The 27,849-nt window shown below is 37.5% G+C and overlaps 1 protein-coding gene across 1 annotated transcript in view; it reads right to left on the reverse strand.

Annotated features, from left to right (window-relative positions):
* The window catches only part of SYNE1 (spectrin repeat containing nuclear envelope protein 1), a 325,193-nt gene that overhangs the window by 268,393 nt on the left and 28,951 nt on the right, over window positions 1–27,849 (reverse strand). The window contains exons 3-5 of the mRNA XM_081943908.1: window positions 15,506–15,567; window positions 2,202–2,297; window positions 50–133 (exon numbers count right to left, since the gene is read on the reverse strand). Coding sequence (XP_081800034.1) covers window positions 50–133; window positions 2,202–2,297; window positions 15,506–15,567 — 242 coding nt within the window. The remainder of the gene's footprint in view (window positions 1–49; window positions 134–2,201; window positions 2,298–15,505; window positions 15,568–27,849) is intronic.

A 27,849-nucleotide genomic window follows, 5' to 3' on the forward strand; every position in this document is an offset into this window, starting at 1 on the left:
AGTTTCTTTCAGGGGGTTTGCAAAAGAGGCAAATGGCTACAAAACTTACCCTACGTCCTTCTAGGAACTTAAGGGCAGTACCAATATTAGCCACCCCATGAATTCTCTTCAATTTTCGTCCTTGTTCACAAGGCTTTTAAAAAAATACAAATAAAAAGGTCAATTGACATTTAACAAATCACAGTATTAAAACAGACTGTATTCATAAGGCGAATACTTAAACAAGCTCACTAGAAAAGAAACTCAGTGAAGAGTAGAGGCCTCATATCTCAATAAATAAATCAATTTTAGAAAAAGTCATTTGATCTGTTAAAGCTCCTATTCCTTTTACATTTATATTCTGAGGGAACAGAATATAAATCTAACCGTAATTTATAGAATTCAGTTGTCACTGTTTACAAGTCAGAATTACCCATCTTGTGCAGTGGTGGGATTCAATTTTTTTTACTACTTAGTGGGCGTGGCTTGGTGGGCGTGGCAGGAGAAGGATATTGTAAAATCTCCATTTCCTCCCAATCAGCTGGGACTCAAAAGACAGAGAATAGATGAGAGCAGAGCCAGTCAGAGGTGGTATTTACCGGTTCTCCAAACTTCTCAAAGTTTCTGCTACTGGTTCTCCAGAGCTGGTCAGAACCTGCTGAATACCACCTCTGATCTTGTGATAACTTTTGAAAATGTTGCAGTTAAATACACCAGATCTCCAGTGAATGGCCATACTAACTGGGGATTAGGCACACAAGCTAAAATTGAACAAGTATGGATAGCATCAGACTAGGAAAAATTGCCTTATATTGCGCTGATGTTTTAATAAAAAATAACAGCTAAAATATATTTTATTTTGATTTGGACTAAAACCTGTTCTACATTTTTTTTTAAAAAATGGATATTTTGGATAAATGTAAAATAAATCAGCCTCAATTTTTTAATCCTTCACTTTAATAAAACTATTTGTAGTATTTTTCAATAAAAGAAAAGTAACCCCCAAACTTCATGTTTAAGATTTTTTTTCTACCACAAGAGGGAGTACTTTTTCTTAATAGAAGATGACTGGAAGTTATTTAACAAGTGGGAACCAAAGAGCTGTTTGCACTCTGAAAAAGACAGTTGCACTTGGACTGCAATGAATGATCCAATTTTACAATCCATTTGAAAAACTGCTTGCAGGTTTCACGTGGAAACCATGGATTACTGGACTATAAATCCAAGAAGTAAATTGTATAAAACCAACAGTAAAAAAATACCTGTTCTTCAGCCCTAATTTGCTCAAGATTTCAGCAGTTTACTTCCTGAAACAAATTCCTCTGAGCAGTGACACCATTATATCTCAATTGGTTTCTGATTAAACTTGCCTAGTTCTGCTCAATTATTCTAGGAGAAATTTCTCCATAACAGCAGTTAGTACTTAGACTTATATATTGCTTCATAGTGCTTTTACAGTGCACTCTATGCGGTTTACAGAGTCAGCATATTGCCCCTAACATTCTGGATCCTTATTTTACCTCATTGAGCTGGTGAGGATTGAACTCATGGCAGTGGGCAGAGTCAGCCTGCAATACTGCAGTGTAACCCCGGCACTACCACAGCTACTAATAATAATGATTCCAGAAATCTCAGAATCCCAGTTAACATGATTCATGGCCATATTGATTACAGGATTAGTTAGATTTAATATATAAAAGACTGCTGTTGCTTGAAATCACTCTCTAAAATGGATTTTTTTTCACCTTAAGATTGTTTACTGTCCATGAGAACTGAACTCGGAAGGCCTTATTTTAACTATGGCTTGTTTAAAAAAAAACTATAGTGGCCTAATACACACATAACTTTAAACCACACATTGAGATTTATAAATTACAGTGACTAATACCATAGAACTAAGTAAAAATGAAACAAACATAGATTGATTTCTAACAGTACTATCTTGATACTCTATAAGGCTAATATGAAATTTTTTACACTATTTAATGCTTACTTTTTCATTCATTTGCTTTTCTAGCATGGGTTATATATACTGGATCATCAGCAATCCATAAATCCATCTATCATATCAGGATCAATTATTATAGTGTATGCATTATTTATTATCCACAGTGAAAGAATATTAGCATTCCAATGTTTTGGGGAAAGGCCATTATTTACAAAGCATGAATAAAATCAATTAATAGAAGAATAAAACGTATTTATATATAAAAAATACTTACTAATTTTTGTCCTGAAAGGACCTCCAAGAGAGCAATCAATACAATTCCATCTTTAATGTCTTCAAATAGATCTTTGATCACCATGGGAGGATTGCGCTGTGAATGAAAGTAGAAAAATTTGAAGTAAAAAACTTTAGTTACAAATGGTTCTCACATTGTATCTTCTTCAATTTAATCATGATTTTCTACCTTCCTATGTTACCATTATCATTAGCATGTCAAAGGTTTTGTGTGACAGAGAAAGTGTGTTAATGAGAACACACTGGGAAATTGGAAAGCATTCTAGAAGAATCACTTCTATACTCTTATCAAGATTCCTTTATGGCTCTACTTCTGCAGTCATCAAAAGTCAACCTTTATTTTAGAAAATCTTTCCCTTTCTTCATTATTATTATACAGAAAATAAAAATTAGTCTTAAAAAATATCCATAAAACTTTTCTTAATGGAGCAAAATTACCCAAAAATGTTGTGCATACTTAATATTTTCTGAGTACAGTTTATTTTCCTTATAACATATAAGACACATACATTATAGTAATTTCGTGTGAAATGGGCAGCCTTTATAAATTTGATGACTGATTGAATGAATGAACACATAAAATAGAAGGAAGGTGCATCAGATGTTAGTATTCCAATACATCTTTATTTACAACAAAAGCAATACTTTTAAATATTTTTTTAAAGAAACACAACACAAAATTTTCCTTCTTTACATACTGTAGAAAGTGTATCAGTTGGTTACAAAAGGCTTCTGTGCATCTCTTCCACAGTCAGCAAGCATAATTCATATTAACTCAAGTATTTTAACTCAGATATTTATACATGTTACCATCATCATACCTCCATTTTCATTTGATTATAATTGTTTAAACATCCTTCATCATAAAACATACCAAGATTTAATACACAACCACATACTGGCATTTCATTTACTATTTCTAAAATCCTCCAATAACACTGAATCCTTATGTCCTATTCTAGCTAAACATCCATAATATTTAATAAGAAAATTTTCTAATCCTCCTTTCCAAATCACTGTTTACAATTTACATCCAGTTTCCTTATGTTGTACCCATACATATATATATATATATACATTGTTATCATTATCCCTCCTTTATTTGACTATATCCTGTATCATAACATTTCCCCCACTAATAATCAAGACTTAACTGAATCTAACTTAGTTTTTTTATTAATCTTTATATATAATCCAAGGATTTGTAATCTTCCTTTCATGGGTACCATTCAATATTCATATCCAATTATTACTTATCATAACACTACACATTGTATACATTATTATCATTATCAATTATTTATTTAACTATATCTATTATCACTAAATTTCACTAAGTTTAACTAGTTTTAAATTATACTCTTCCATCTATCAACCTGTATCTTTCCAATAGCAAAAACAGTCTCATGTCTTCTGCCATTTGTGGTGTCAGTCCTCTAATCATCTCCTTAATCAAATTTGTATGGACTCCTCTTAGCAACTCCTTGCTTATAAAATCTCTCATGTAATTTTGATGCCCTTCTTCTGTTTCCTTAATCAGCTTATATTTGATTTTCAGTAGTGTTATCAATGATGTTGCTAATAAAATTTCTCTCTTTAAATCCATAAATTCTTTTGTTTCTTCTTCTTCTGTGTTTTCCATCTGGGGTAGAGTTCCCCTCCGTTTAATTCCTCTTTCAGTATTCCACTCTTTCCATTTTCAGAAACAAACCAATCACTATAACTATCAGCAAATTTAATTTCTTTATGGTCATTTTCCTCTTCGGTTTTTAGGATTTTAACCTCTACTTTTTCCACTTGATAAACATTGCCAACTTCATCATATTTTACTGTTAGATGCTCTAAGTCTTCCAACTTCTTCTCTATCCTCTCAAATGTGTTTGATAATTTCTGAATTTCTAAGAATATCTTTTGCAGACTTAAAGATTCTTTCTGCTGTTGAAATTGTGCCATTATCTCCAGCTAACAAACACTGCTGCTCTAGCTTGGAAGGTTTTAACAAGATTAAGCATAGATTCACAATAAAGTTTTATTTTCACTTTTCTCTGGTTAAAGATATACTTCAAAGGGACATCTGTATGCTTTTCTTCTTATCACTCTCTATAAACAAGCAGTGAGAGTGCCAAGCCAGGATAATCAGTGAGAAAAGTAAAAATGTTTCATTTCCAATACACAAACCTCCAGCCTCCCAGTAGCAGTGTTATTGTTGCAATTTTCTTTGTTTCTTTTTGTATCTTTTTTGCATTTCAAGTTAAAAAAAGTCCGATTCTTGAATGAGTTAGAAGAACACCCACCAATGTTCCCTCTAATTTTTTTTCAGTGTATGCGGAAAAGTATAGTGTTTGAGCGGCATATTTTCATGCCTGGGCACCTGATTTTTTTAGCCATAATTACCATCAGAGCAGATGTTGGGGAGGAGGTAAAGGGTCCCCTCCTTCTTCCTCAGACCCCCAGGAAGGAAGGAAGGGAAGGGAGGAGGAGGGAAAGGAAAGGAAATGAGAAAGAAGAAAAAGAAAGGAAAAGAGAAGAAAGGAAAAAGGAAAGGAAATGGAAAAGAAGGAAAGGAAATTAGTCAATTAATTAATTACATAATGAAAGTAACACCAACAGTAGCATCTCTGTCTAGTTGTATTTATCTTTAAGAAACAAAAAAATCAAGCAGGGTGATAGATTGCAGAACGGCTTTCAGAAGTGAGTGTCTTATCTGAGCAATATGAAGACCTTTTCTTGAGCTTTACTTCAGGAAATCAGAAGAAAGAATAATCACTATGTAGTGAGCAGACTAACCCGATTAGTTAACTTCCAAAAACTACAGGAAAAACATGATATTATAGAAAAACACAAAAAAGTTCTGGTTTTTTTGGCAGCAATCTGCTGTGCAAGTCACTCAGTAGTGATTCATTAGCACTTCCTCAGTTATCCTGCATTTAAAAAAAAAAGCTAGCAGAAAGCCCTAACATTAGCTGACTTAGGCTAGCAACATCAAAAGGGCTGTGAAAAAAAAATCCAAAGAGATGAGGATTCTGCTTCCATCATTAAAGAGAGCTGTCAATTTACAATTATCAAAAACAAGATACCATTTATTTGGCCTCTGCACCAATCCATCCTCAAACTTTTGCCCCATATTCATGAGAAGTAGAAATCACAGGATGAAAGGTATGGGACTTGAGTTTATTTATTAGATGTTTATCCCACCTTTATTACTTCATAGGTAACTCAAGAAAGTGAACATACATAATACTTGGGTATGGAGAAAGGAAGGGAAATGGAAAAAAAGGAAAAGGGAAAGGAGAAAGGAAAGCAAAAGAGAAAGGAAAGCAAAAGGAAAAGCAAAGGAAGATAGAAGAAGGACAGAAAGGGAAAAGGAAAGAGTGGAATGGTACTGCTCAAAAACCAAGTCTCAAGATTCTGTGGACCCCTTTGGCTCAGGCAGTCCAATTCCCCGCTGCTTCCCTCTCTCTGCAAAGTGAAGGGATCTCAGAAAGGCTGCCTAGCTCAGAACGGGGCTTCAGACGCAATGCCTGAGAAACCCTGGATGTGCAGGGAAACACAGGCTACAACCAGCGAATCACGTTTTCCCAGGAACCAACGAAGCCCCAGAGGACCAATGAGAATTCTCCCTTCTGCAGCATCATCAGTCTCCGGGTAGAGTGTTCCTTGATTTGACCAATCACCAGATGGAGGAGAGAGTTCGGTGCAGAGAGAGGGGAGGGGGGATATTTTCAGTAATATTTTAAGACATTAAAAAACACTGTGTGCAGTTTGAAACTTCTGCGTGGTGTTTTCTTGTTATGTGTGCGGCCGTGCAGGCGCGCAGCTTAGAGGGAACAGTGGCACCCACAGTAATGAAAGAGGAGAATTTTAGTCCATAGGTTACAAAGAATAATAAAAGAAAAAAATAGAAGAAGAAAAGTTAATCCATTCGTTTTAAAAGGCTTGCATAAATTCTATCCATGAACATAGCATTTAAAAAGTAAGATAACCCACTGTCCAAAATCATTCCAAACTTAATTCCGCTGCTTATTTCTTCTGTTCTCCAATTTAAATTAATTTTAAGTTTTTTATAGGCAGTCTCTTTTAAAATGGTAAAAATTCATCACCAGATGGAAACACTTTCTCTTTCCGTATCCTTCCATTTTGGAGCCATCCCGACTTCATCAGCCTTGGCTGGATTTTTTGTCGCTGGCTTGAAGAACTTCTTTTGCGACTTTGCGATGTCCCTGAGATCAGCAAGATGTATTCTTCTTTTTTTTTTAAACAAAGTTTTATTGGTTTTTTGGTGTTTTGCAAAAGGAAAAGGTATGGGGAAAGTTACAAATTGTGGCAGCCGCAAACTGCGGTAGGTATATGCCCCCTCCAGACTCATGGTGTACATTTGCATACCATTCAAATATTACATAATAACTTATAGTCAGTGTGGTAAGTTCAAAAATAATTTCAATCAATTTGTATCATGTGGATTTTCTTACTTATTTGTGTGATCTGAGCTTTCTTGATGTCGCCCCATCTCCCCCCGCTGGCAGTGCTCCGGCCCCTCCTGTGTCTTGTGTATCTACTGGGATGTCTTCTGGTTTTTCTAGGAGTAATTTATTTTTTTCCATAAAGGCCTGCGCCTCTATGGGTGTGTTAATTCTGACCCTTGTCTCCTCCCAGAATATTAACATACCTTCAGGCAGCAACCAACGAAACCACACCCCCTTCTGGTATAATTTATTCGCCAATTGCGAATAATATTTTCTTTTCTCCCTCACTTTCTTGGGGATCTGTTTCAGCATGGTTATCTCCTTATCTTTGTATATCAGGGCTTGTCCCCTTTGTGTATTTAGAATTTCATCTCTTGTACTTTTCCTAAGAAATTTAATGTGCACCTCCCTGGGGACATTGTGTGTTCTAGCATATGCGGAGTTCACTCTATAGACCAGGTTTATTTCCCACCCCATCTGTTGCTTTTCTTTCTGGGTATACTCAGCCAAGATAGATGTCATGATGTCCCTAATGTTTTCATCATCTGTCTCCATCACATTCTGAAATCTAAAATAAAAGGACATTCTCTCAAACTCTGTTTTCATTTGTTGGGTGTCAAGCTTTTGTTTCCCTTTTGCACGCCCTCCACCCCCCCTTCATCTCAGCCGCCCCCTGCTCCAAGAGATCCAATCTCTGTGAATTCTTATCAATTTTTTCCTGGTTCCCTCTAATTTCTTCTTTCATCTCCTTCAGCTGTTTCTTAATTTCCTCTTGTCCCTGTAGAATTTGCTGAAACATTTGATGAAACTCCAAGTCCACAGTTTTAACTTGTTTAAAAGCTGTCAATGTTGATTGCGTGCTTGGACTTGAGGTTGTAGATGTCGGGGCAGAGGCAGCAAAGCCGGACTTTCCAGGAATGGTCTTTTAGATGTCATTGTTAATAATAAAGAGTCCAGTCAGTATAGAGAAGAATCAGTCAGAGTGGTAGAGCAGCCAAGAGAGTCCGGGGGTAGAGAGACCAGGCACAAGGGAACTCTCTAATCACCCTGGCAGGGAACAGACGTTTTTCACTCCAGAAAGTTCAAAAGCAAACAATCCACAAGAGAGGTATCCAAATAACACGGAGACAAAGACCGGAAGCCTGAAGCTAAAAGGTGGAGTCAAGTTCAGCTTTCATGAAGACAACGGAAGTGTGCCATCTTGCCCTGCCAACTTCGAGTACTGAGGCAACAAATAAAGTTTTCAGAATTCAAAGTTCCCAAAGATCACATTTTCTTAAAGCCTAAGGGTTTAAGTCTGAAGATCCATTTAGTTGGAGTGTGACCTCTTTGGTTTGGCTCTCCCCCTCCTCCTTCCCTGGGGCTACGAGCACTTTTGTTTCTAGCCGCTTGTCCAAGGGGGGGGGAAATCTCCCTCCCCTCCAGCCGCACTTCTCCAAGTTAAACAAAAGTTCTAATTAGCACAACTGACAAGTTTTAGAATTGGTAATAGGTATGAAGGGAGTCTATGCCTCACCGCACTGCCGCTGCATCCTTCAAGTATCTTTTTTTCTTCCGGACAGCCTCACAGCGAAGACGCTTCGCGCCTCCCCTTCGCGCTCCTCGGTGCCTGGAGCGAAGCGGGAGCCCCCCGACGGCCGCCGCCGATGCAGGGGTCCTCCCGCCATGCCACTCCTCCGGCAGAACGCCTCTTCGGGGCGTCCTGTGCCCCCCAAGGAGTGGAGAGCCCACCGGGGATGCGCGGGGCGAGCAGTCTCTGCCCGTCGCCGTCAGCCGCCGGAACCGGAAGTTCAGCCAAGATGTATTCTTCCTGTTCACCATCTCTGCGGGATGGTTTAGATCCGATTGGACCACCCAGCGGCAAAAGTATCGGCTGCGGTCTCGGAACATCGAGACTGCAGGTCCGTATTGTCGCAACGTTGGCTCCTCCTCTCTAAAAGCAATACTTCTTATATACTTTGTTGTGGCCCAGCAGGAGCCGTTGGAGCTGCCATCAGACTCCGACAGTGAGGGTCCCTATGAGTCGGCTCTGGAGAATGTGGAGGACCCTGGACAGGGTTCCGATTCCGAGCAGGGATCAGAGAGGCTGGTTGGCCACCAGGAGGCGCCTGAGGCATGGAGCAGTGGTGAAAGCCAAAGGGAATGTGCTCCTGACGTCATGCCTTGGAGCAGTGGGGAGGAGACAGGGGAGTGGTTTCTGGATGCCCGGCAATGGAGAACTGATGGACGTAGAGAACAGCTAGGCATTTACAAGAGATGATTGGACTCAGGTGATCGTAATCAGCCTCCTCTCAAGGCTGTTTAAGGAGGGACTTTCCGAAAGTTGTTTTGCAGGAATCAACTTATCATTAGAAAAGTTGGAAATCTGTGTCGCACCTCGGCAGGCTGGATTGCTGCCAAGGTTTAAACTGTATGGAAATAAAACATCTTGCAGAGACCTTGTTTCGGAGTGCTTTGGTATACAAGAAGGAGGGTCAGAACAATACTCCTTCCCAAGTAACACCTGTATAAGAATAACTAACTATACATCTTTATATAGCAAAAATGATTCTTTATTAGACCATTTTTTCTCACTCAAGTTTCCCCTTATTTTCTCACATTTGGTTTGTGCATTTCCTCTTATTGCTTCTATTTTTATTCTTATGTAGCACCTCTCTTCAATATGTCCTTCCTGGGCTCATATTGCTGGAGAATAACTTTGGGACAAGCAATGCTTGGAAATTTCGGCTTCTCTCCACACTAGTCTTCAAATAGTGAAAATACAAAAAAGCAATAGAGTTCTTCTACTTTATAAGTCAGCAAGTATTGCAGGATACCTACACACATTCTGTATACCACACACACTCTATTTTAAATTTGGAATAATTTGGGAGATGCATCCACAAATAGGATATTATTCTACCTTAGTAATTCTTGCCTTGGTCTGTGGCATAATAACTATCTATCACAGTCACAATATTGAAATATTTTCTTATAATAATATCTAAAATAGCATAAGAGAAACTAAAAGGTTGCAATGAGCAACAGTGATGCCATTTTGCGGGGAGAACTAGCTCTGTCAAGGGTATGTGAGCATGTCAGAAAAGTTACATGAAAGGAAGATTATAGACATAGACATTTTTGTTTATTGCAGACACTGTCTCTGTAGTCATTGTGGCTACATAAATAAAAAGGGAAGGAGACTACAGGTGAGACTTCATATTCAGAAAACTTATATAGCTTTTATGTGTCTCTCTATATGCGTTTGTATGCCTGTGTCTCTGTGTGTGATTGGCTAATGCCATACACTATCATAATGATTGGCTTATATCTTTGAATTAGAAATCTGTAAGAGGTGACAAGGAACAACTGCTCATTTCTGCCTACTTGTTGATTTGGGCTGTATTGCAATGAACAATTTCCTTATCTTCTTGCTTTTTACTGTATCCTGGCTTGAGAACAAACTGCTTAACTTCTAACAACAATGATCTCAAATTATGCTGTTGTAGCAACAGAACGGATTCTTCTTCAGAACCAAATATTATTTTAAACCTGTCACTCTAAGATTGAAAAGTCTAACTGGAAATAGGACTCTTAAAATATGAACATTATGCATAACTAGGCTCTAAATTTGCTTAGCTTTTCACTAGAAGAGAAAGTGCAGTCAGAGATATTTTTTTAAAGTATAGTTTTTAAAGAGGTACAGGCCTTCAACCAGAACCAAATAAACAACAGTTCCTATATCAGAGCCCAACAAACAATTTGTTGTGAACTAGCACGTTTTCATTTTTGTATGACACATCAAAATGCTTTTCTCTGTGGCAAAAAGGATAAGGCCCATAAAGGAAATGAAAGTTATTCAGTCACCTTTGGCTGACAAATCAATTTTGTAAAATTCATTTTTTTATTCTATGTAATGTTCAGCTAATGTTCCACATATTTGATTAATAATGAATCATCAGTTCATTTGCCCCCATCATTTATTCCACCCCATTTCTCTCTTATGTTCCAAGATGCCAAATGATTTGACTTGCATCAGCACTTGGCTTAGTTCAAGTAATGATTTCTAAATATATGCAGTACACATTTTCTCTATTTTTTTTGCTACCCATTAGCTAATAGCACACATCATAAATCTTTAAAAGGTTATCTTTTTATTAGCGTAAATCTATACCTTTTACCTTTTTAGCTTGTTCGGTTCCTAATGATTAAAGCTAGAAAGCTGGAGGTCAGTTAAAAGTCCCTTTTCTAAAATATTCAGATGACTAAACATGTCAAGAGAGATGGAATATTCCTGTCCTTAATGGTCCCATAAAAATAAAAATATACCCACCTACCCTCGCCAATTCGTGTTTTTGTTACAAGGTATGTTATTTTATGATACTTGTGTCTCCCTTCCGTAATTTCCATAGGGCAGCGATGGTCAACGTTTTCAGTAACGAGTTCCCAAACCAGAACGTGAGTGCATGTAGCACCGGAAACCCAAAGACCAGCTGGCATGCACACCGGCCAGCTAATCTTTGGATTTCCAGAGCTCCGGCATGCGTGAAGACCAGCTGGCTGGAAACCAGAAGAGAAGAGCGTGACAGCACACGTGCCCACAGAGAGGGTTCTGCATGCCTTTGGCACACGTGCCATCAGTTCACCATCGCATCCATAGGGCATACGGTTGCTTGTTTTGAAAATGTATGAACTGTTTCAATCTGAAAAGATTCTGAGCAGTGTGCACAAAGTGGCCGTAATATAGTACAACTGCAACATCTTATTGTAGTAATAAACCATTATTCAAAATCAGCAGTAAACCACTCATCTACTTGTGCCGAGAACCCACTACATAATGATCTTCTAAAGGACTTCTGAAACACGAAAGGTAGGACAAGGGGAGTTATCCTTGCCTTGAACTGATAAGGGGTCTCAAAGGAAGCAAAGTCGCCCAGACCAGGCCTGCTTTCACTCATCTTTCCTCTACACCAAGATATGTGGGGAAGGAGGACTGCAGCAGTCATTTCTTGCTGCCTTAGAATTAGGCAGAATCTAATTGGAAAAGGCAGCCTTGTATATGTATATATGTATGCATGTATGTATTTATGTGTGTGTGTACACATACATACATATGCACATACACACACACACGTGTGTGTGTGTATGCATGACCATATACATATATGGTGTATGACCATATATATGACCTAGGAGATGAGTACTCCTAGGCCGTGTGTGTGTGTGTGTGTGTGTGTGTGTGTATGTGTGAGACCTAGGAGTACTCATCTCAAATGATCTAAGCCCTAGAGCTCACTGTAAAAGCATTGCCAAAAAGGCATTAAGAAGTTTTTGAAGTTCTGGCTGTCACAGCATTCCCAGGGTCACACGATCGCAAACTAGGCACTCGCAATTATGATATCACAGCATCGTGCATTCCCACAATTACCATTCATGACCCTCTGCCAATTTCCAAACAAAGTTGATGAGGAAGCCAGTAGAGGGTTACAATGGCGACCATGTGATGTTTTGCTTAATGACTGTGCGGGATTTGCTTAATGAAGTGCCAGAACTGCTGTCGCTCAGTGTCAGAATCACACAATATCACACTTTATAACCACATCGCTTAGTGACAGAAATTCCAGTCCTGCGTGTCATCTGAGGGCTACCTGTATATCTATTTTTTAATGAGCATGATAATTATTTTCAAAAATAATTAAATGCAAGGATATTATGTAAGAACTATTAACATTATCCCAATAATCTTAAACATATGGTTTGGGGTTTTCATTTTGACACTATGATATTTTAAAATTGTGTAGGAAAATGTAAAATACTATTAATGATTATTTCCATGCATAATAGCAAGCATAAAAAAAATGAACAGGAAACCTTTTAAAAGGCTATTAAATTGATTTCCTACCTCTCACTGGTGTTTATTAGTTTAAATTATTAGCAAATTTAGAAATGTTTAACAAGTAAACACGCGGAGCGTGATAATTTGGCAATGGTGATACAATCAAATAACATGGTTTTAAGAGTAAGTAGGAATAAGATGGGCACATTTAATGATGACACAAAATTATTCAGAATAAATTAAATTTTTTTTAAAAAAAAGCCCTCCAAGAAGAAAGTTCATGAAAATACCAAATGCAATTTAAAGTGCAAAAATATAAGAACTGCTACATTATTATACATAAATATATTTACATAGTAAATGTAACATATTCAAAATTGTGGAAACTAATGGAAACTTCATTAGCAAAGAGAGAGCAGGAAATTGGTCTTAGAAGTGAGGTAAACAATTTAGAGAAAATGTCAACCCCATAGCACTTTTAAAAAGTTAAATAGGCATGTAACATTAGCGAAGAAACCAATACTAAATTTGTCAGAGTTGTCATGTCTTTAAAACAATCTGCGATGCAGTCATACTAAAAATTACTATAGAATCTTGAATAATTCTACATTATTTTCAATAATGTTGACTGCTGTTTCTCAAAAGAGAAATAGTATAGAAAGATCTGCTTTTAAGAAGTAAGACAAATTCATGGAGGATATATAGATAATCCTTAACTATAATAATAATAATCAGAGACAGTATTTCTTCTAGAACACATGTGAATGAACATATTTTGGAACAAGCTGCCTGATATATATTTCTGTGCCTTTAGAAAGGCAGTTAAGAATCAGCATCTTTCCATGACTGAATTCCGGGGGAGGTGAACTGGCAGTGAGTGGAGACATCTATCGTGGCAAACACTGAAGAAACAAGAGTTCTGTGGAATCTCTCCAGGTAAGAAGAGGACTGGATATTACTCACATGTGCTTCTCAAAAGGAGACTACAAGACAATGATCTCCCATAGGTTTGAATGCACTCTGAATGAACAGGTTTGAATGTATACTGTTCCTGGAAATATTTAAAGAATGGGCTCGGAGTTTAGCAGTTACAATGTCAGCAATGCTGTCTCTATGGATAGATTATGTCCACATTACATTAATGAAGGAATGGCAAACGTGAAAAAATTTGCCTGATGTAGAAATATTACAAGCAGAAATGCTGGATAAGAAGAAACAGGATTATAAGACAAAGAAGGCAGTTAAAGCCAAGAAATGACAAGCCAAGAAAATGATCTGCATAGGGAATTTCTATTGGATATACAAAAGAAGTTGGTTAAAGTTTGAAGATTAAGTGGAAATACAAATGATAAATCAAAGAGAACAACCAGGACTTTTTATTGAATTTACAAAAGAGATTGGCTGAAACCTCAAAGGAATCTTTGGGATGGGAAAAATAAAAACTGAAGAGAACAAAAAATCTATGATAAGATAAGAATGAATTAAAGATCAAGATTCTTAGAAGTAAAAGGAAGGAAAATAAAGTTGGGTTATTTGACCAAGGTTAAAATAAGACAAGTTTCTATAAAGCCATGGGAACTCTTTACAGACTTTTTGTCAACAGGACTGAAAAGTTGATGATTTATGGCCTTGCATAGAGATAAAGGACAGCCCCGTATAAATGGATTGCCATTGAGTTGTTATATATTTTAGATGGGTTGCCACTCGATTTATTTAGTTGACTTTATGTATTATGCTGCTTTTCAATGAGTGGAATATATTTTTGTTGACTTTACTGCCAAATGTCATAGTGAGGTGTGTGTGTGTGTGTGTGTGTGTGTGTGTGTGTGTGAGAGAGAGAGAGAGAGAGAGAGAGAGAGAGAGAGAGAGAGAGAGAGAGAGAGAGAGAGAGAGAGAGAATGAGAATGAATAATTGGACAGTCAGACAAGACAGACATGAGATAAATTAGTCAGAAAGTTACAATTTTCTGAAGTTAAGATAAAATCAGCACTATGCATGTACAATCTATATATCAGCCAGCAATTCCCCTTGTTGTCATTCCACACACAGATCTGTCACTTTTAGCAATAGCAATACCACTTAGATTTATATACAGCTTCATAGTGCTTTACAGCCCTCCCTAAGACGTTTACAGAGTCAGCATATTGCCCTCAACAATCAAGGTCCTCATTTTACCGATCTCGGAAGGATGGAAGGCTGAGTCAACCTTGAACCCCATCAGGATTGAATTCCAATTGTGGATTGTGCAGTACTGCAGTATTGCATTCTAACCACTGTGCCATCACGGCTCTTGGAGTATTTCTCCAAAATTTGCTTCAGGAGATTGGAAAATTATCCAGAGCCATTTTTAAGTGGAAAAATTTCCTCATCTGTAGGATTCATTCACTAAACTTCCAGTGGCATCCCTCTAAAAAGTCAGAGTATGGTTTCAGTAATGATATTTGTTCTTATGAGATGAAGGAAGTATTCAAGAAGTGAATGAAAATCCAGAGTTCGTTTCCAATCGCTGAGCAAAGATATGACTCCTACAAATTTCTAAGCAGGAGTGTGGGGTGTTTTTTCTAAAACTAAAAACAGAATTTTGTACACTTTCTTAGAAGAAAATACAATATTGTGATAGTCTAAAAATATCAGGTGGAAAAAAGTGATATCATTTTGTTTGCAGTTTAAAATAATTCATAAAAACAAATATAATTTTCTAAGATACTTTAAAAAAAAAGAATAGTTTTGAAAGACAAATGCATATAAACTTTCCTTTTCCTTTTTAATTTCCTGTCCAGCACTATACAGGAAACACATGCTGTAATGATAATAGCTCCCTCTTTTGCTATACAAACGGGAGTTTTGGTTCTAAATCACTTCAATGGGCAGAGCAATATTATCCATTTTATCCAGTTTTCCTTTAGAGATAATGCTCTCCTTTTACAAGTGGTAGATCTTGTTTCAAGCCTTCCGATTGACTACTTCAGCATTTGTACTCCATAAAAAGCAGAATAATGTTTTACCTTGGCTAGATGAGTGTTGATCCACTTTGTGAAAGTCCGCTTTTGCACAGATTCTTGTTCATCTTAAAAAGGAAGAAAAATGATAAATTTTCAGATACATTTCTTTATGTCATGATTCTGTAGTCAATTCAGCTCTTTATGATGCATAAGAGTAAGAAGAGAGGAAGGTGGCCTGTTGCCTCCACAGTTTTTGATGTCAGAATTGCTACAGGTAATCTTTGACTAGTAACCAGTTATTTAACAACAGATTTATTTCATTCTTCTTCTTTTCCAATTATATACATCGCTGTTCTATCTATTATCTATTATACCAATATTTATAGGTCTATAGTTTACCTTTACATTGTATCAATATTCATAGACATATATAGTATATTTTCACCTTAATATAACTCTTAAATAACCTTTATGTATAATCTTTACATCTAGCCATTTATACCATTTGTCCCAAATCATATAATATTCCGTTTCTCCTCTGTCTTTTAATTCCATAGTTAACCTATCCATCTCTGCACACTCAAGCACCTTTTTTATCACCATTATGTAATTATGAGTGTTACTGATACTGGAGCATTGTAAAGATTGAAAATGTGGTGTAAATGATGAAATATGTTCAATAAAAACACTAAAAAAACCAACAGATTTAACAGACTTTCCTAGAGCTACGTACGACCCATGAATTTATATTGGTTGCACACACTACTGCAGAGTTTGCAATGCCCCAACGTTCTGTGCCTTGTCACAGCTCTATGGCAGCCATTTTCCTCAAACAGGTGACATTAAAATATGTTAAAGGATTTACTGCAAGCCTTTAAGCTAGGGGTGTCAAACTCACGTCATCACAGAAGCATCATGTGACATATCAGGACTTTTTTCACCTTTACTAAACTGGACATGCCAGGGTGTTCAGCACATGATGCATCCGGCCCGTGGGTTGGGAGATTGACAGCCCTGCTTTAAGCAAAATCACAACTGAATTAACCACAGCTGCGGAACATTTTAGTTGGTCCTATATCAGGCTGAGTTATTTATTTTACCTTGCTTTTATTTAAACTGAACAAACTATAGCTAGGAGATTCAGACCACATACTAAATGAAAACCAAATAGGCTGCAAAATAGCTGTATTATTATTTATAAAAAAACACAGTATCAGGAAACAGATCGTGAACAGAGGAATATTATTGCAGCAACCAACAACTCGACACTAAAAATTATTAAGTTCGACATCTTAACATCCTGCTCATATTTAGCTGTCATTCCTCAGAAAAGCACTTCCTGAGTTCCTCCATGTAAGAAATATTGTTCTCATTCATAAGAAATGCTATTTTGAGTTCCTTAAATAATTTCCTTGTGTGTGACAATCAGCTTTTTATATGCCATTTGATAGCTGCATTCCCTAGGGATGGCTGTTGGTTCAACTTCACTTTGAAGTTAGACAAAGCTTTTTTAAATCCACAGGGGTTGATGCCAAGCTGGTTTTCCTTGAAAAATTGGGATCTACCAGCTTAGCCTCAGAATTCTGAGAAACACACTGTTTCCAAATTTTCTTCTGACGAGAGACAAAATAAAATCTACTTTCTGAAGCAGCTTGTCTAATGTTACTGTCGTTTTGATATAATGCCAGGAAGTTTTCCAACACTTGGGCAATGTTATGCTATTCCATCCTCAATTAACTGCCTGAAGGTCACAACCACAATGAAGTGCATTTGAGGGGAGTGTCCATTGTTTCTTTTCTCAGAAAAGTATATAAGTAGATAAAAGAAGATAACACCAGTACAGGGAGCGCCTGATTGGGATTTTGACTAATTAAAAGGGTAAAAATCAACCATGATCATTTTCATTCATTCATTTCTGCAATTGTTCTCGGTCTTTCCTATCTTAATTCCTAGCACCTCTATCAAACTGAAACAAAACAAAACAAAAAAACAAAAACAAAAAATGAAATCACTTGGTTATAATTTTAATAATTGACCCTATACCCTACCAAGATGTCCTACGAATCCTACCTTGGATAATGCAGGGGTATCAAACTGGTGGTCCGTGGGCTGGATGTGTCACATACAGGACTCGCCCACCCCAGCTCCATGAATGGGAAAACTGCCGCAAAACATCATGTGATGGCAACGTGATGCCGTGACTCTGACCCCTATGATTTAGAGTCGCTGCCTTAATGTACAATATCCCAGTGCATTTTCAGAGTTCAAAAGCCAAGTAACGAATTAGATGAACTAACTGAACAAGCAGCACGCACAAAAAGAAAATCACATTTGTCCCCTCCCAATTTATCCTTTTGTTTTTATGGCAGACAATTATTTAGATGTTGAATAGACACATTAAAATCTCCTTCCAGTCAAGTTTAGCTCCTTATGACTGTATACTTCCACACAGTTTTCATGGCACCAATATAGAAGTTATATACGTACGTATTTCTGGGATGTTTTTAATGTGGTATTTGTTAATGGTCTGCCATAAATAGGTCTAGCCCTGCTTAGCTTTCTGAGGTCCATGAAAGCCAACTGCAATGTCCATGAGTAAAATTGTATGCTATTAAGCCCATAGAACCCGTACAACCTCTATTACAGGTATAACTCGACTTATAACAGTAACTGAGCCTGGAATTATGGTTGTAAATCATCACAATCATTAAGTAGGTCATCAGTTATGACCCAATGTTATAACATTTTTTTTTGCAGTGGTTGTTAAATGAATCCATTTTACCTAATGGACATTTTTTTGCCAGAAACTGGAAATAAATGCCAGAAACTGGCAAAAACCAGTTGCAATTGTGTGGCCATAGGCCACTGCAAATGGCCCAAAAGACGAGCTGGTTTGCCAAGTGCCCAGAATGTGAGCATGTGGTGTGTGCGGCCAAGATAACTTCAAAGTAGATCATAAGTAGTGTTGGGGGCGGCTGTTGTAACTTTGAATGATCACTAAGCAACCGGTTGTACGTCAATAATTGTCTGTATAAAACACAGAGACTACTATCGTGCTTCTTTCTATTTCAGAGCAAAATGAAAAACAAAACAAAAAAACCCTAAACTACTTTTCCCCTGAACACACTGCATTTGTTTCATTGACTTTGGTACTTGGAAAACTCTCCTATAAACAGACTCTAAATGAGACACAAGATCTTTACCAAGGAAACCAGAGAAATTCCTTTCTAGGTGTTGCCATGACAATAAGTGCCTCTATCATTGTTTTCATTCTTGGCTTTTCAGCAAAGAGAGCAAGTTTCACAGGTTTTTCTTTCCTGACTAATAACATTGCATCCATAACCTGTTCAGTTGATAATGATCTCGATATAATTGGGTCCTGAAATACGCAGGTAAGAATTTAAAGATATACTTCTTGCCTTGAACTTATAACAGACCTTAATGCTGGGAAGGGAAAATAGCAAGCCAATGAAAGAGAATCTAGTAAATGACACTAAGAAAAATGAAGACAAGTATCCCCCAAATCATGTTTTTTATATTATAATATTTCTAATAATTTAACAAATATCTTCTGTTTGAGGATTGGAACTGTGATGACAAACCTATGGCATGTGTGCCGAAGGTGGCACGCAGAGCCCTCTCTGCAGGCATGTGATCCATTGCCCCAGCTCATCTCCACTGCGCATGCGTGCACGTTCCCCACCGACCAGATGGTTTTGGGGTCTCTATTGCGCATGCCTGGGGTGGCAGGGCGCATGCCGGGATTTGCACATGCATGGATAGGGGAAGGGCAGGGGGTGCAAGGGGGTCACGTGTACATGCACAGGGGATATGGGGACAGGGTTGCCCACACATTGCATTATGGGTGCATGTGCACGTTTTTGGCACGCAACGACAAAAAGGTTAGCCATCACTGGTATATAATGTCACACAGAATCAAGGCTTATTCTGGAAAATAATGACTGAATGAATAACTCTTGTTACTTATTAATGAATAACACAATTATTTTCATAAGGAAAATAATGCCCTTAATTTTTTAACACCCAATTGTAATCCAATACTTTGGCTTAATATATCAGAGTGGAATGGTTGAAAGGCATGAAACTGAAGTTAAGCTTCAGCTGGTCCAGAATGCAATATGAGACACTCCATGGTCCATCCATATAACACTGCAGCCATGTGAGCTGTACTGAGCTCGCACCAGGCAGCTTCCATGGTGCTGGTTGTCCTACGTGGCATGAGAACAAGTGACTTGCAGGAACATTTCTCCTCAATGGTTCCTGTCTATCCCAACAGATTTGGCAGAATGGGCATGCCTTACGCCCCATTGGTAAAACAGACACTTGTTGGGTCCTTAGAAGAATCTCTCTTGTGTGGAATAATGTCCCTCTCTCTGGCAGCCCCATCTCTGCTTGCCTTTTAGAAGATCACAAAGATCTGGATCTTGCTCCAGATAAGAATTATGAGCCAGGATATTAATGGACTTAATGGACTTCTGGAGTGTGTGTGTATCATTTATGGTACCTCAGTATCCTTTGTTTCCTGTAAAGGATTGTGACTTTGGTCCTGGTTTTATCTTTGTTCATTACCTGGATGCTTTGTTCAAATGGCAGCCAAATAAATATGCTAAATACATACATCTGTGCCAAGTCAGTGTTGATTTCTGACAACTGCCTGGATGAATCCCTGTAGCTTTTTTGGCAAGATTTTGTCCTTGCCTTATTCCTATGGCTGAGGGAATGAGGGCTCAAGGACACCCAGCTGGCTTCTTGCCAGACTAAAGCTTATGGCTCCCAGTTCTCAGCTCAATGCCTTTATCACTGACTCTTATATATAGCAATGTTGATGGCGTTTTTATTGAGCTGTACAGAATGTGGTTGTCCCAAAAACAGTTTATTATTCGAGATAAAATTGTAGGGTGGTGAAGCACTAGTAAGTTAATTTAAACCAGCACTGGCTAAATACATGATACACGATACCCAGGCTGCTTTTATTCTGGATATCTTCCAGCTTTCTGCAAATGAAGCTTACTATGTAATATATTCACAGCATAATAAAAGAAACTGAGAAACTGCAACCGAAAATTTGGGTGTGTATTTTGTATTCCAATGTGTAAACTCTAAGTTTACTAAAAGTAAATTAATTTTAGAAAACAATTATTTCTTCCCCTTTTCTAACAATACAAATAGGATTCTACTGTACAATACTATATTTAATGTGGTTACATTCTGGTAATAGTTTAGCATGTATTAACATTGTTAATTCTTAATCAGAAATGAGTGGGTTATAAAAATATTTGAATGAACAATCCACCTTCCTATTATTGAGAACTGGCGAAATCAATGATTACTATCCACTGATGGAATCAAATAAACAAGGGAAAGGATGTCTTTTCCCTAGGAAGAATTTTACTCTGGGCTTTTCAACATCAGAAGTTGAAGATATGTGGAAGAAGTGGCACAATAACAAGAAAATGTATTATGTTCCACATTTCAACCTGAATTTTAACTTTTGCTTAACTACACACTCTCTTCTATCTAGATTTTCTGTATGCACAAGTAAGTATCAATAGAAGAGAATATTTTTAACTCATGGTTGAACTGTGGAGTCCTTAGTACTCTAGCCCATTATCTTTGCTATTATCAACTTCAGGTTAAAAGTATTTTATCTCTTCTATTGTATTTGCTCTATTTACAACTCAAGAATGTATAGAAATTATTTGCAGTACAGATTAATTTTTAATGGAACTGAATCAGTGTTTACTTTCTGTTTTAACATGATATTTTGACAGATTCAGTTTCCTATTATTTTGAGGTTATTATTACCAATTACAAATTAATTTGAACAGATAATTCATTGTTTTTGAAAATGGGAGTTTGAACAAAAACATGGAATATTCTGAAGGATATTAGGTGAAAATATATCAGCATAGGTTATTTTTTCCCTTCACTTTATTCTCTGATGCAGGTAGTCCTTGAGTTACAAAATTCATTTAGTGACCATTTGAAGTCACAGCAGCACTTAAAAAGTGACTTATGACCATTTTTCACACAACCATTGCAGCATCCCCATGGTCACATGATCAAAATTCAGAAGCTTGGCAAATGACTCATATTTATGACGGTTGTAGAATCCTGGGTGATGTGACCACCTTTTACAATCTTCTAACAAGGAACCTAGCTGGGTTCACTTAACAACTATCTTACTAACTCAACAACTGCACTTAACAACTGTGGCAAGAAAGGCATAAAATGGAGCATAATTTACTTAACTGTCTCACTTAGCAACAAACTTTTTGGGCTCAATTGTGATCATAAGTCAAGGCCTACCTTTACTGGGATCCAGAAATTATACAGCATTAAAAACCATGCTGACTTCAATAATCTGGAATTCTAGGCTAAAAGAGTTATGTATAAATGCATAAAAAGCCATAGCTCTGACACAATGCTGATATATTTTAGGTAACTTATATGAATTGATAAACAGCCTGTTTCTAAATAGCAATGATGATTCACAGAAGGCAGAATGATTTTATACAACTTCCTGTGTCGCTGGAAACAAAGCCAATCAAACCACAACTCATAGTCAGGATATAGTTGTTGCCCACTTCCACAGACCAGAAATAAAAAGATTTGCAGCCAGGATCGGGCGAACTGGTAGTAGTGGCGGCGGGAGCACATGGTACATTTTAATAACGGCAAACATGCATGTCTACTTTAGCTTCCTTATACTTCTTTAACTTACCCCTCAAACTATAGGGGACTAAATTAGCTTTGACAATCAAAACATAAATCATATGATGTAACATAAATGAACACTTCAAAGAAACTGCATTCCAAGAAAAACAGAACTGAAGGTCCTATTATATAGAATTTTGAAACTGCATTCCAAGAAAAACGGAACTGAAGGTCCTATTATATAGAATTTTAATAACCTTGGAACAGTAGTGATCAAATAATTTTTAAAGAAACATTTTAGTTTAGCTGTAGTATATTTAAAATAGTTAAAATAAACACAATAGTTATGATATTTTATTTACCTTTTTTATTTATATATTACATTTCTATGCTGACCAGCTCACTGAGGTGACTCTGATGGATATAGTTCTGTTCCCTCATCCTTTCTTCATACTTATATGCATTTTTTAAAAATATCATCTGAACTATTAAGAAATTGCTTTCTCCATGCAGAGTGTTAAGACAGCAAGCTATACATAACATAGGAGTCACAACTATGAAAAAGAGGATAGAATGAAACCAAATACTGTATTCTGTAATATTTCCAGTCAACATCTATGAATGCAAAAAGCTATACTGTTTGAAAACATATATAATATGACAGACATCACCCTCATATTTTAAGTATTAAGCATAAGCAGAATGCAAGTATGGCTTGTTAAATAAGCTACATAATACATATAACACACCGGTCAAAATGAATCATATCACATCACAGCTTAATACAATCTGCCAAATAACAGATAAACATTATCCTTTTTTATAGAATCACAAGAGGGTACTTCATCTTAAACCAGACCATTGGGGCCATCTAAATCAGTCAGGTTTCTCTATAACAGCAACAGTTTTCAATATCAGATGACATTCACATTTGCCAATATAGTATCCTCCAGATGTCTAGGCTTCCCATTCCTCTTCATTCCCAGCTACCATCCTTCAATTTATAACCATGCTGGGATTTTTGAAGGTTAAAGTCAAACATATCTGGACGACACCAAATATGGAAAATTGGAAATTGGGCTCCTTTTTTAAGAGACAAGAAGGGCATTTTGAATGTTGAAATGAAACAAGAAATTAATAGAAAGCAATCTTCAAAGATGGTAGCAGCCTAAAGAGCACATTTCCCTGTCTATATTATATGTAACAAAAGCATGGCTTACAATGGCTGCACTTTTTTAAAACAAGTAAAGGTCACAACAGACATGTCAATCAAACGTTTGAAAGACCTGCATGGTATTTATAAATATTTTATCATTCACCAATAATACCAAACCCAGTCGCATGCTCAGTTACTAAATTCATCAAGGGGGTGGGGGGAGGAGTCATAAAAGATGCTCTCAACATAAATAAAAGCAATCACAGACCTGTCTCCATTATTTTATTTTGGCCAGTAAGCCTAATGTATGTTTGGTCAGCTTGATTATTGCTATAGTGGTAAGAATTCTGATAAAAATTGTAATGGCTGTGCATGTGAACAATTCACATGGTGAATGGATGAGTTGAAACATCTGTAGATATACGTAGGGAACAGCAGGAGCGCTCTTGACTTCTGGATCAGAGAGAACTGAGAATTTTATTTAAATTACCTAAGGTAGAGTGCATCCCTTGTAAAGCTGCCTGCAATGCTAATGTGATGCCAGATTTACGGTGTGGCAGAGCTGCATCTATTCACTGTTCAAGTGTCAGTCATATTCATGTGTATGTTTAATTTTACAAAGTCACAACCTATCCAGCATTTTCTCAACAAAATTGAACTTCATAGTGCTGTCTGGAATATCATTTGTGAGACAGTTAGGATCCTGATTTTCCTAACAACTCACTTCTCAGTGTTAAAAGATTTTTCTGAATACATTAGTTATTTGAAGACAAGCTGTTCTTTCAGTATTTAGCTAATGTGGGAAAGTACTCTTTCTTATTGTCAGTGTTAGAAAAGCAAACAGTGTTTCATAAACAAACATGCCCAAACATGTCTTCCTGGACATAATATCATCGTAGGCAGAGCACAGATATTTTATGCTTCTATTGTATAGCTTTCAGTACTTCAGAGCTTTGCTAGCACTCCATGTATAATTTCTTATCAGCACTGATTTATTTGTCATACAGAATATGATGGATTTAATCTTTCATAATAGAATACTTCCTTGGATAATACAGTGCCACATTATTAAAGTATCTGACCCTCTGGGTCTAAAAGTAGATGGAACTGGGGAAAGGGGGAAATAAAAGAAATGGCACCTTAGAAATAGATTAAGCATGGTACACTTTTAAATGGCTAATCATCTCAGCAGTTCTATAAAATATAACGTGAGATGAAAAGAAAATCATTCAAGATATACTGAATCAGCCACCATGGAAATATATATTTAGTTCAACAAGTTTAATGCTCAAATAGTTGCATTTCTGTAGGTAAGTATGCTTTTACCCCAACGGAATCTTTATTCCATAAGCAAACAGAGGGAAGGGATGAATATAGTACAAATTGGAATTCCAGTAAAATAGATGGAAGAGATTAAAGTTTCTTAATCCACATGTTGAAGCAATCTGGACTGAACCATGATGCATATAGTAGGCTTAAAAAAACCTGCTGATTGTACAAATTACGTTTCAGTTAGGAGGTGGGGGCATGAAAAACTGGATGGAGGATTATCATACCGAGATCCTAAAATTATTTCCATCCTCAGTAAGAATCATATGAACATAAAATAATATTAGGCATATTTATTCATCAGAGTACTACCATGGAAAAAGTCACATATAATTAAATTACTTCTTCTAGAGCACTGGTGTCAAACTTGATTTCATTGAGGGCCGCATCAGGGTTGTGTTTGATCTCGGGGCTGTTCGATGTCACTTGTATCGGAGGCACCTGGGGTGGCCAAGTGCTAAGGCAGGACTTCCCTCACACCCTCCCTCACTCTCATTATAATCTCCTTCCTTCCTTTTCTTCTTTTTCCTTCCCTCTTCATTCTCCTTTCTGCTTCCTTCCCTTCCTTCCTTATTTTTCCTTCCTTGTCTCTACCCTTCTTTTCTTCTTCTTTCTCTTTCCTCTTTCCCTTTCTCCTTTCCTGACCCTTCTTGTATGCTCAAATGCAAAAGGGGAAATATTTCTTATCTTTTGTTTTGTTCTTAGTTTGTTTTGCTAGTCCTCTGCCAGTGAAAAAGGAGCCCAGGGTCCCACTTGTGGCCCTCCCGAGCTCTATTTTTACTGGCAGAGGGACTGCAGGCCAGTCTTTGCTGTTTCCAGGATGGCCCTGTGGGCACCATGATTTTGACACCCCTGTTCTAGAGTTAAGTATACACTTTCTTACAAAAGGAAATCCTGATAGGGACAAAAAAGTATGCTGTTTAGGGGGGGAGGGAGGGAGAGAGTGGGAGAGGGAGGGAGGAAGGGTGGAGAGAGAGAGAGTGAGAGAGAGAGAGAGAATCACTGATAAATTATTGTCTTCAATACTGCTGCGATTCTCTGAAACTGAAATTAAAAAGAGAGAGAATGTGATTTTAGAATTTCCTCTTTGTTTCTAACAGTAGGTCAAAAACTGATAGTAATCTCAAAAATAAATCACTTCCTGCAGTTTAAACTATATGATTCAATTTGAACAGCATTTTACCTGAAAACTACTCAAAGTTCTCCCGGCCAATATTTTTGGAATTATATGAAGATTCAATATGGAGAGTCAGTTCATTTCAGTTCAAAGTGATGTAATCAAATCCCTACATCACACTGATTCATCAAATCAAATCATCAAAAGGCTTTAGTAAATTCATGAATTAAATTGACTGGATGGTTTGATTGAAACATTGTATCAATCTTTTGACAGATTAACATTGGATCATGGATAATTTCCCAAAAATATAAAATTAAAGTCCATTTCTATAGAAGAAAACAAACTTGAGAAGTTTCTAAAATATTAAAAGACATCAGAGAAGATAAAATTGTAAGGCTTACATAATTCTTATGATTATTTTGAGCGGTATTTAGTTTTACCCTACTTTATGAGAGAATTCAATAAATATTTTGGCCCAATTCTTCCATATGTAATATGATATATTTCTTGGCTAAATCATCCCAGTTCACCAAACTGTTTCTTTAATGATATAGAATAAAGGAGAAATCACCTGGTGACTAGTTTCCATCTCTATTTCTAATGTAAAAAAGGCTTAAACATGAAATACCTAAAGCTACTCCCTTTGAGATAGTCCATGCTAATTACGTATAGCATTATTTCAATGGCTCATATGTATGTATGTATGTCTTTGGTTGTTCGGGTTTTCTCCCGCGTAGAATTGGAAGTATCTTCACGACGTTTCGATGAAGTCTCATTCATCATCTTCAGGCTGGTGCTTCTGGCTTGGTGCTTCCGGCTTGGTGCTTCCAGGAGCAATGTGAGATCTCAGCCGGTTCCTCCTTTTAACTGCCAGTGGGGGTTTGTGCTGATTGGGTGGGAGCTTGGCTGCATTCTGATTGGGTGGAGGTGTATTCTGATTGGTAGGGGGCTTGGCTGTGTTCTGATTGGATGGGAGTTTGGCTGTGCTCTGATTGGATGGCGGCGTGTTCTGTTTGGGTGGGAGCCTGGACCACAGCTGCATTATTAGCCACTTTAAACCCCTCAGATCCATACATTAAGCAAACTGATGCCCACCACGGAGATGTGGCACGACCCCAAACGCGAAGCCAAACAACAGTAAAGCAGCTCACCAGCTCAAATCCCTCTGCAACTCAGACTAACACAAGCACAACCAGGCCCCCACCCAAACAGAACACGCCCCCATCCAATCAGAACACAGCCAAGCCCCCTACCAATCAGAATACACCTCCACCCAATCAGAATGCAGCCAAGCTCCCACCCAATCAGCACAAACCCCCACTGGCAGTTAAAAGGAGGAACCGGCTGAGATCTCACATTGCTCCTGGAAGCACCAAGCCGGAAGCACCAAGCCAGAAGCACCAGCCTGAAGATGATGAATGAGACTTCATCGAAACGTCGTGAAGATACTTCCAATTCTACGCGGGAGAAATACCTATATATATATTCTCATTGATATTAAGTTTTCCACCCTTCTATTATCTTGCCTGTTTATTTTCTTCTTTCTCTTTCTCCCTGGTTCTTGCACCATTATTAGTATAATGTTTGCTGATGCTTAATGAGTAAACATCAACCTATATTTGTTGCTAGCTGAACCTCAGCAAATGGTACATTTGCTCTCATCTAGATAGAGGTCTTACTGACTGTGTTGGGTGCCAATTATAATGGAAATTATCTCAAAATTTTCAATTTTAAATGACTGAGATCAAACACTAATGAATCGCTGAGAGCAAACTACAAAGGTAGACTGAATCACTAATCAAGTATTTGCAATCCACATACAGAGAACCCCTAAGCCAGTGATGGTGAACGTTTTTTGGCTCGCATGCCAAAAGCGGAGGGAGCGCAGGGGGTCCGGAGGACAAAAAATGGCCCTACGGACAAACTGGAAGTGACTTCCGGTTTGCTTGTAGGCTCATTTTTTGCCCTTCAGAGCCTTCAGGGAAGCCTCTGGAAGGCCCGTGAAGGCTCCAGAGGGCTAAAACCAGCCGTATGAGCAAACCGGAAGTCCGTTCCTGAACTTCTGGTTTGCCTGTAGGGCCGCTTTTTGCACTCCTGAGGCTTCAGGGAAGCTCCTGAAGTCTC

Source organism: Natrix helvetica (genome assembly GCF_964273705.1).
Source record: "Natrix helvetica genome assembly, chromosome: 2".
In the NCBI taxonomy this organism is placed as follows: Eukaryota; Metazoa; Chordata; class Lepidosauria; order Squamata; family Natricidae; genus Natrix; species Natrix helvetica.